Source organism: Mus pahari, chromosome X (genome assembly GCF_900095145.1).
Source record: "Mus pahari chromosome X, PAHARI_EIJ_v1.1, whole genome shotgun sequence".
NCBI classification, from domain to species: Eukaryota; Metazoa; Chordata; class Mammalia; order Rodentia; family Muridae; genus Mus; species Mus pahari.
Window position 1 is genome coordinate 49,745,180 of NC_034613.1, and position 10,909 is coordinate 49,756,088.

The 10,909-nt window shown below is 37.8% G+C and overlaps 1 protein-coding gene across 1 annotated transcript; it reads right to left on the minus strand.

Moving 5' to 3' along the window:
• Nucleotides 1–9,194: 9,194 nt before the first annotated feature.
• On the minus strand, nt 9,195–9,895 carry LOC110314089 (ragulator complex protein LAMTOR5). The gene has a single exon (XM_021188561.1). It carries the CDS (start codon nt 9,870–9,872, stop codon nt 9,597–9,599), a length of 276 nt encoding a protein of 91 aa, XP_021044220.1. The 5' UTR covers nt 9,873–9,895; the 3' UTR covers nt 9,195–9,596.
• Nucleotides 9,896–10,909: the final 1,014 nt, after the last annotated feature.

The window sequence follows — 10,909 nt, forward strand, 5'->3', positions numbered from 1 at the left end:
CTTCTTTCTTTCTTTCTTTCTTTCTTTCTTTCTTTCTTTCTTTCTTTCTTTCTTTCTTTCTTTCTTTCTTTCTTTCTTTCTTTCTTTCTTTTTTGGAGAGCAATTGTTTTAAGTAAATGAAAAGTCTATAATCAGTGGTGTCACTGAGGGCAATCATAGACAGATTATTTGCTTATCTATGATTTCAACCCTCTCCACTTCCCCCAAAATTCCTAGGAGAGTCCGTCTTCAAATCTGAGAGACGTTCTTTTGGTTTTGTAGATGTTAATGCTTTTCATAACCTTATATATTAAAATTCATGAATGTATATAATATCCAGTACTACTTTTAACTGTGCTAATGACTAATTTAACACAATACAACAACCTAACCAAACATTGACCTAAAACATCATGTTAAGACAGATGACATGCAGACCTGCCATCATGGTTCAAATTGCTGGAATTTAATACTACGTGTGATGGCACTGATGTCCAGTGCTGTTTGAAGATGGCATGGACATCACAATTTTGCACAAGTTATTTTTTCATCTCAGAGTCAAACAGTTGCTGAATTTATACTCTGTGACAATGGAACAAGCAGTTTTATGGGATATGGTTGACATTTCAACAAATTGAGATGTATATCTCCAGCTTTTGCTAGGTGTCCAAAACTGTCAAAGTGACTGAATTGTTTGACTGAGGGAGATGGCAAAAGAGATCAGGCAAAGACAGGCAGTGATCAAAATTATAAAGTAAAAAAATCTGAAAGACAGAAAGAGTAAGAAAGGGCTCTAGTGCATAAAGCCCAGGAAGAGAACTGGAAAAGGTGAGCAGACCTCTGATGATGTTATTTCTGCTTCCAGCCCTTGTTTGTTTTTTTCTGGCAGGACTACCACATGCCTGGGTTTTTCCTGATGTTTGCTTGTTGGTTTTTAATGCAAGCAAAGTAGTGAATTAGTAAAAAGGAAACTTCCTCTATATATACTCTTTTAGATACTTTAGAGGAAAATATACAAAGACAAGAAATGCTTGGGGAATTGAAAAAAAACTCTGTGCATATCAGTCCTATACTAAAAGTGAGCTATGTGCTAAGCAAGAGGTTTGACATACGAAGGGGATGGAAATTCATAGTTTGTTATCTCTGTGCCAGTCTCAACCTTTCTTTCCTCATCTCACAAGTTGTAGCCCATTCTTTCTTTGGTGCCTCACAAGCCCTCCTCGAATTTCCACTCTTCTTCCTAATTCCTTCTTTGGGTTCTGAGACTCTGTGATTAGTTTATTTCTATTCACATCCCCATATGACCTGTAATCAAAAGAAAAATAGAACTTTTTTCCTCTACCTCTTATCCCAGGACCAGTTTCTTTTCCTTGTCTTCAATTTAATGCCTTTTAAGCTAATATCATTTTGATACGATGTACATATAATGAACTCCCTCCATTTAGTGCTCAAGTTTTCACAGATACATACAGCCATGCTGCAAACACCACACTCAAGAAATAGGACATTTTCATCATCCTGCAAAGGTTTCTCCAGGCTCTTTGATATCTACCTGTTTCTGATTCTAGACCAGGAAACTACTAATGCTTTTTCTTCATCATATTAAGGATAATATTTTTCTAGAATTTAATACACATGAAATAAAACTATGTAAACTTACATCTATATTTTTCACTCTGTGATTTTAAGAATCCTTTGTATTATCAGGTCACCACATGTTTTTGTCTGTATCCTCCAATGAAATTCTCAGTTGATTATATCTTCCCCCATATTATTCAAACATTTTATCGTGAGAAATGAACAAGTATCTTCCAAATAATATGTGATAACTTGGACCGTGTTACTTCATAATAAACATCAAGAGAGACCCCAAACCCAAGGAGCTGAAGGGGTTTGCAACCCCCTAGGTGGAACCACAATATGAACTAATCACTACCCCCAGAGCTCCCTGGGACTAAACCCCCAATCAAAGAAAACACACAGAAGGACTCTTGTCTCTAGTTGCATATGTAGCAGAGGGTGGCCTAGTTGGTCATCAGTGGGAGGTGAGGACCTTAGTCCTGTGAAGGTTCTATGCCCCAGTACAGGTGAATTCCAGGGCCAGTAAGCAGGAGAGGGTGGGTTGGTGAGCAGGGGGAGGGGTAAGGGAATAGGGGGGTTTGGAATGGAAAACCAGGAAAGGGGATAACATTTGAAATGTAAATAAAGAAAATATCTAATTAAAAGAGAGAGAGAGAGACCTCAAATCTTTCTATCATTGTGAAATGAACTTGAATGAATTATCCAAGTATATATTTTTTATTCTATTGGTCATTTTATTTATTTACTTTTCAAATGTTATTCCCCTTCCCAGTTAAGCCCCCATCCCAGCCCCTGTCCCCCTGCTTCTATGAGTGTGCTCTCCCACCTACCCACCCACTCCTGCCTCACTGCCCTAGAATTCCCCTACACTGGGGCATTGAGTCTTCACAGAACCAAGGGCTTCCCAGCCCATTAATGCCAGCAAGACCATCCTCTGCTATATATGTAGCAGAAGCCATGGGTCCCTTCATGTATACTTAATTGGTGGTTTAATCCCTGGGTGCTCTGTGTGGTCTGGCTAGTTGATATTGTTCTTCCTATGGGATAACAATCCTCCTTCAGTTCCCTCAGTCCTTCCACTTGTTCTTCCATTAAGGTCCCTGGGCTCAGTCTGATGGTTGGCTGTGAGTATCCACCTCTTTATTTGTCAGGCACTGGCAGAGCCTCTCAGGAGACAGTTATATCAGGCTCCTGTCCCAAGCTCTTCTTGGCATCAGCAATACCATCTGGGTTTGGTGTCTGTAGATGGGATGGATCCTAATAGTTGATTTTTAAGAATTAGAGCTATGGAGTAAATTTTCTTCTTCTTTTTTGGCTTTCTCTTTGTTAGCTCTGTTAGGCAGTCACTGTTTTTTATTTTATAATATAGATTACTAAGCTAGAACAGCAGTAAAAGGCAGGAAATATGGCATAGCTTTCATTTCATTATCATTAATTTGGGCTTCTGTCATTTGTACTAGAATCAAGACAGAGTCTTCAACTGCGCATTTTAAGTCACTTTTCAACTTGTTGAAACTTTATTTCAAACTATAGCTTAAACATAAAAACAGTCGACTGGGCTCACAAACACTAAAATGAGTGTAGCCACTGTTAAGTGAATGGATAAAGGCTACTATAGTAAACCTCTCAGTGTGGTAAACTCCCACTCCTTCCTCAGGAGAACTTATTTCTATTCTCTTCTGCTATTGTGGTTCTACAAACACAAGATAGACCTAAAGCCTATACCCACATATTCACTCTTGATAGAACTGGATTTTCTTGCTTATTTTCTGAACTCAAATATATAAATAGAGCCTATCTCACTTTGGAAACCGTTGCTACATAGTGGAATTATTGGCTGTCAGTGAGCAGAGAAGTGACCTGAATAAAAATGTGTTGTAATTGCATTAACCTGGTGATACCATACAGATTGCATTTCAGAGAGGAGAAAAATGGATACAGAGGGAGCAGTTAGAGGTTATGTTTGTTTTTATTTTTATATTTCAATTAACATCTAAAGAGATATACATACTTAGGAAATATTTTTTTTATTTCTTCTCTCATATATTGCATCCTGACTGCAGTTTCCCCTCCCTCCTCTCCTCCCAGCCCCTCCCCTATCTCCTCTCTCCCCAGATCCACTCCTCCTCCATTTCCCTTCAGAAAGAAGCAGGCCTCCCAGGAATATCAACCAAACATGGCACATCAAGTTTCAATAAGGTTAGGCACAAACCTTCATATTAAGGCTGGGCAAGTGAACCTAGTAGGAGAAAAGGTTCCCAAAAGCAAGTAAAAGGGATAGAGGCAGACTCCTGCTTCCACTGTTAGGAGTCCCATAAGAAGACCAAGCCACATAATTATAACATACATGCAGAACACTTATGTTAAACCCAGGAAGGCTCCCATTCTGGAAATCAGTTTGATGGTTTCTCAGAAAATTGGACGTGATACTACCTGAGGGCCCCTTTGGTTCTATTCTAGGTCTCTGGGGTCTGGTCGCCCAAGCAGTGTCAGGTGTGAGCTCCCTTTTGTAGTGTAGATCTAAGCACTGAGCAGTCATTGGTTGGCCACTCCCACAATTTCTGAACCCCCTTTACAGCAGCACATTTTGGAGACAGGACAAATTGTAGTTTGATAGTTTTTGCGGCTTGGTTGGTGTCCCAATTCTGCCAATTGAAGACATTTCTGGTTACAGGAGATGGGCCATTCAGGCTCCCTATCCCCATACATCACCCTCATACATCCTAGGAATTTCAATTGCACTAGGTTTCTATCTCGACTTGGAAATGCTGCCACCAACCTCCAACCCCAGTTTCAGTCATATCAACCAAAAATTTCTCCTTTCATCCTCATCTTGCCTGATCCCTCCTGTCCCTGTCCCTACCTACCCCTCAATATCTATTCTAGTTCCCCTTCCCAGGGAGAATCATACATCCCTCCTTGAGACTTCCTTGTTATTTAGCCTCATTGGGTCTGTGGATTATAACATGATTATCCATTAATATACAGCTAATATGCACCTATAATTGAGTGTGTACCATTTTTGTCTTTCTTGGGTCTATGTTACCTCTCTCAGAATGATTATTTCTCTAGTTCCATCCACATACCTGAAAATTTCATAATGTTATTTTAAGGACTGAGCAATACTCTATTGTGTAAATGTATCACATTTTCTTTATCCATCCCTTGGTTGAGGAACATATAAGTTGTTTCCAGTGTCTGGCTATTGTGAATAAAGCTGCTCTGAACATAGCTGAGCAAGTGTTATTGTGGTAAGATGTAATATCCTTTGGTTATGTGCCCAGTAGTGGTATAGCTGGGTCTTGAAGTAGGTTGAATCCCAATTTTCTGAAAAAATGCTATTTTGATTTCTAAAGTAATTGTACAAGTTTCCCCACCCACCAGAAATAGAGAAGTGTTCCCCTTGCTCCATATCCTCACTTTCATGAGCTGTCACTTGTCTTTTTGATCTTGGCCATTCTGACAGGTATAAGATGGGATCTCAAAGTTGTTATGATTTTCCTTTTCCTTATGACTAAGGATTTTAAACACTTCTTTGAGTGCTTCTTAGCCATTTTAGATTCCCCTATTTAGGTCTGTACCCCATTTTTCAATTGGCTTATTTAGTTTGTTGATGTCTAGTTTCTTGATTTCTTTATATATTTTGCCACGACTGTTATTAATCATGTTCTTGTTCTGGCTTCTAGGCATCTGAGTTTGGGGTAATTATAGATTCAAGGGCTTATTTCTGAATTTATCTTTATTGGATGGCTATTTTTCTCTTGACTTCTGTTTCCACTCTGATCTTCTTGCCTTGGTGATGGTCTGTGGTTCTAGTGACCAACAAGTTCTCAAGTCCAGTAAGGTGTATTTTCCAGGAGACATATGTAACCTCTAGGGGTTTGGTACCCATGTTGCCTCTGGGTTCTGCATACTGAGTCCATTTAGTGTTGTGTGTAGGGCAGATCATTTGGGATTGGATAACCTATCAGAAGTTTTTCCCTGGAGAGGATGGATTATCCCTTTCTTAGCAGCTCTTAATTTTCTATAGTTCTTCATCTAAGAGTAGGGCTGTTGTGAGATTCCCTTCATCCATGTTTGGATGGTAAATGGTAATGCCATTGTACAGATCTTGTTTAGGCAGCCATATTTTTAAACTTTCAGAGGTACTGCACAGGTCTTATACAAGTCTTTTGGCCCCTCTCCCATGATGTTCCCTCAACCTTAGGGCTTGTGTTAAAGATCTGTCACATGGAGATGAATCTATCACAGTACATGGTTCTCTGTATTGTGATAGTCTCTGTCTGCTACAAAAAGAAACTTCCTTGCTAAGGAATAAGATTTTCTCTTATCTGTGGCTATAAGAATATGCACATAGAATGCACTTGGGAATTCTGGAGTAGGAGACTAGCTGTACTTCTAGAGAGCTGGTACTTCTTTAGGGTCCAAGGCCTCACCAGTCACAGGGAATTGGCTCCACTTACAGTACCCTCCTAGTGAGTAGGATTTAAGTACAATTAGATGGGCAATGGTACAATACGTTCAAGATGTTAATGGTGCTAATGCATCATTGGGTATATTTTGCCTTGCTGGTCATTGTTATGGTTTCTAGGCTTTATAGCTGTGTAGGAATCTTAATTGCTTTTCTCCCTTGGCAGCTCACATAGCTTCTTCAGATGCTCAGAGGTAGTCCTCAGGGAGGATTCTGAACAGTTAGATCTAGTTTGAATCTTTTGAATCTTGTTTCTGAAGTACGATGTTTTCAGGAATAATGTCTTACCCCCAAGTTCTTGGAGGCAACCACAGATAATGGCAATAGCCTATATTTTTTCTTAGACTCACCTAATGAACAATTTTAAGGAAATATTATCTTCTCTGACACTGAGGCTTTATTTAGATAGTTATGACTCATGGGGGAGCATTATCACCCCAACTAGCTTAACTTTATTTAAATTGCTTATATATGTATACATATATACTTATGAATATTATATATGTAGTTTTAAGTAAACATAATTGTCTCTCTATGGCTTTTTAAGTCATCCTTAGTACACACATATTTTATTCTTGTTAGAAATACTCTAATACACATATGCATGTGCATCTCACAGGATTCATTTCATTTTAAAAAGCAAAATTTTCTAGGTCAAAGTATATGTCAGGCTACATTATTGCAGAAGAAAATTTCATATAGAACAACCATTTCCTTATGCATAAATTTGTAGGTTGGCAGTCTGGACAGTGACTTATCTGTATTTCACATGATGCTACTTAGATCTCCTAATGCATTTTACATTTTTTTGGTGGGTTGACTGTGGCCTTGCTGGTCTCAGATGACCTTTCTACCCACTGAGAAGCCATGGTGTGAAGGTTTCCATGGTCTGAATAGTTAGCCCTCTCTTTCTCTTTATATGGTCCTTTTTCCATGTATTATCTCATTGCCAAAGATGTTAGGCCTCTCTTGTTCACAAAATTCTACAGATCCAAGCAAGTAATAATCCGAGGCTGTAAAACCTCTTAAAGCATAAATAAACCATACAGTGCCAATTATGTCATGTTCTATTGGTTAAGGAAAATCTATAGTACCTCATATTTAAGTCATCCACTCAGTGATGGAAGTTGGCACAAAGTAGCATTGCAAAGACATGTGCACAGAATGAGAGAATATATCATGGTTATCTTTCATCACCAACAATGTGAATAATTTATTTTGGTAGAGTATTACAACTGTAAAAGTTTTGTAGTACTCAGAACACCATAGAATAATAAACAAAAGAATTGTCCAAAACATGTAAAGGAAGAGCAAAATGAACATGTTGAATCATTTACCACAGGGTAATAGACAAAAATTAATTATTATTTCAATGTACACAGTTAGTCCTTATTTGCCACATTTAGACATTTGGCTTAGAAGAAACTACTCTACTTTAAATCCTCCTGATGATCATATTCCCTTTATTAACATTTCTAAGACACTTGTGTACCACTAATAATAAGATTGTTGCTTTTCCCTCTGATTGTCCATATCAGTTTCAGAGAGGTCAGCTACTTAGATGTTTCTTAGTAGGACAAAACTTATCATCCACAAAAACATCAACTCTTCTTGTAGTCACACTTCAGTCTATTGAGTGGATCAAGACTTCTCTTGCCATAAGTCACTGAACAATTCAAGTTGATTGCCCCATTCTTCCTTGGCCTTTCAGCTTTAGATGAAACATTCTCAGGACCTTCAGCAGCTCTTCCTTTTCATATCCCTCTCAGAACATATATCATCTCTATAATGCACTTATTTGCCAATCTTACTTTCAAAATATACTATATGAAAATAGAGAATGGAACTCAGTACACAATGATGATCTGATTGGTACACAGCAAAACGAGGCTGTTCTATTATCTCTTTTCCTTTGCAGTTTAATTTTGAGTAATGAAAACCAATAGTACATTAGCCTTTTGGAAAACTACATTTTGTAGTTTACATATTTCTAATAAATAACTAACCAAATAATTGAACATATAAATTGTCCCAGCCTATTCTTGCTTCTTTGTTTATTGTGATTTGAGGAAGTATGGCTATGTAGCCCTAGCTTCCCTGGAACTCTTCGGATACACTAGGCTGACTTCAAATGTGTCGCTATCCTCCTACCACTGCCTCCAAATGTTGGGACTAAACATAGGTGCCATCACGTGAGAACAATACTTTAATGTACCTCTCTTAATATCATGCGAGTAGAGCGTTGAAAACTCTGACCTTTCAAGATCTCTAGGTCATTCTCCTTGTGCAATTGTTCATGTGTGAAAACGAGCTCAGTGGACTGTTGTTTGTCCTCTGAGAAAATAGTATCACAAATATTGGGCTATTGGATTACTAAATGATAATTTATGCACTTTGGGTATTTATGTAAAGGAAGGGAACAAAATATAAAATGTGCTCAAAATTTTCTGTACCTTGTTTTATATCCTAAGACAAGTTTGATTATTCTGAAGATGAGCTACTGAATATATACAAAGAGAGCAGTGGACCAGGCAGTATTTAAGTGTTGCTTGCATCCCACATTTTCTAAATGTAGAGAACATCCTCTTTTCAGTGTCCTAAACATGAAAGTAAAGCCATGAAAGTAAAACCTGGAATTAGGCATCAAGATTACCATCTTATTGGAATACAATATCTAAGAGATCATGTATACTATAATCTGAGAAAAAATATAACAAATAAGTTTCATTCTTCCTGAAAAGTTGTAACTTTCAGATGTTTAAAACGAAATACAAACCTCACATGTGTTGAAAAACTATTATGAGTGAAATATAATTGCACCTTAATGTTATCATTAGCAGAAACTGATTTTTGTTCAAAGTGTTTGCCAAACAGCCCCTTGTGTCATGGAGAATAGCTACTATACCAAGCTCTGTACTGCTTGATTATAATTTTTTTAATCATTCACATTGACACAAAAGACAACAGAAGCTTGAAAGGTTAAATAACTTCCTTCATATCAGAGAGCAAAAACTAATAGAGAAATACTAAAGGCAAGTCTTTCAGAATGAAGAATGCCCATACCCAGTCACATAAATAATTTCCTCCAGCATCAGTTTTCAGAGAATCCCACTGACTGTGTCACTATGTTTCTAGTTAAGAAAGGAGCTCTATGAAGCAGACCTTTTTTTTTTTCCTCAGAAGGTTTATTGACCACAATGAAGTTCTATATACAAAGTGACCTAGACCTTAGTGACAAATGCTATAATCCCAGGATGTAGGAGTTTGAAGCAGGAAAACCATAATTTGAAGTCAGCCTGCGCTACATAGTTCTAGTCCACGATGGGCTGTGATCCTGGACTACAGTGACTGTCACCAAGAACAGAGTGACAAAAGCCCAAACAAGGCCATCATGCTCCTCTCTAACTGATGTCTTGATAACTGGCTGTTATATAAATAAGGGAGTCCACATTAGACATTAAGTGAATGGTCCGTTTCTGGAACTTTAATAGTTTTATAAGTGAACTGAGACAGGCATGACTGAATCCCGGTGAGAGGTCACTGGAGAGAGAGCGGGCATCAGATGTCAAGAGGCCATTTTGTGCACAGCCACTGTGATGCCATCGTGTTTCTGGATCATAATGTTCCCATTATCTGATTCTAAACAAACCACAGGGATGTCGGTGGGGTCAGAGGTTAGCTTAGCTGCCTGCTGGGCTAGAACAGATATCACTCCAGCATGCTCATCGGACAGGGTGCCATGGCAGCCCAGATTAAGTCCTTGTGAATCTGTGCATAGGACTCCAACAATGGATGGATTCTTCATTGTGTCCTCCAAATGCTGCTCCAAAGTCGCCTCCATCCCGCAGGCTGTCCGCCCCAGCCCAGGGCAGATCCTTTTTTTTTTTTTTTTTTTTAATTTGTTTTGTTTGTTTTACTTAAAATTCTAAAAACTTGTAACACAAAGTTACTTGCTTGAGCAAAAACATAAGTAACAGATCCCATCCTAACTGAGAACCTAACAAAATTATTCACATATACACCCTTTCTGGACATTTTCTTCTACATTAATCTATTGTGATAAAGACAACTTCTAGAGAAAATATTTATTTTTCTATTTTTTCCTTTATTTCTGAGATTATAATATATTATCATTTCCCCTTTTCTTTTTGTCCTTCTGTCCTCAACCTGTGAGTCACAAACCCTTTGGCAAACTTCTGTCTCCAAAAATATTTACATTATAATTCACAACAGTAGCATGCACTTACAGAGAAAGTAACAATTAGTTATGAAGCAACAACAAAAGTAGCTTTAAAACTAAAGGATCATCACAACACGAGGGACTGTGTTAAAGGTTCTCAGAATCATTTAGGTTGAGAACCATGCTCTAACCAACCCTCCAGATACCCTTCCTTGCTGTCTTTCAAATTCATCATTTCTGTTTCATTAATCGTTGTTACATGCAAATATAAGGCTCTGGATTATACATATTAGTATATTGACTATATCACATTTTTTCATGAGCAAACTTTTTATATGGTACAAATGTCTTTGTCCAAATTGTTAAGAAATCATAGATTGGGACCTAACCACATTTTGCAGTGTGGCACGATTTAGTTAATTGTAGAATTGTAGGGAACAACATTGAGAACCTCTCTGGCAGTAGTGAATAGCCAAAGGACATTATGAGAAAGAGTCAGGTCTGCTTTCTCAAGTCATCATTTCAAACTCCAGAGTGTCAAGGTGATTCCTCAGACCAGTATTTATCTCAAATCCATAAGAAAAGACATTGCTACTACAAACACATATTTTGATGTCTATAAAATTCTTTCATTTAAAATGCCAAATTATTTATATGACAAAGTAAAATAGCCAATGCACACTATTCTTAGCTCAATC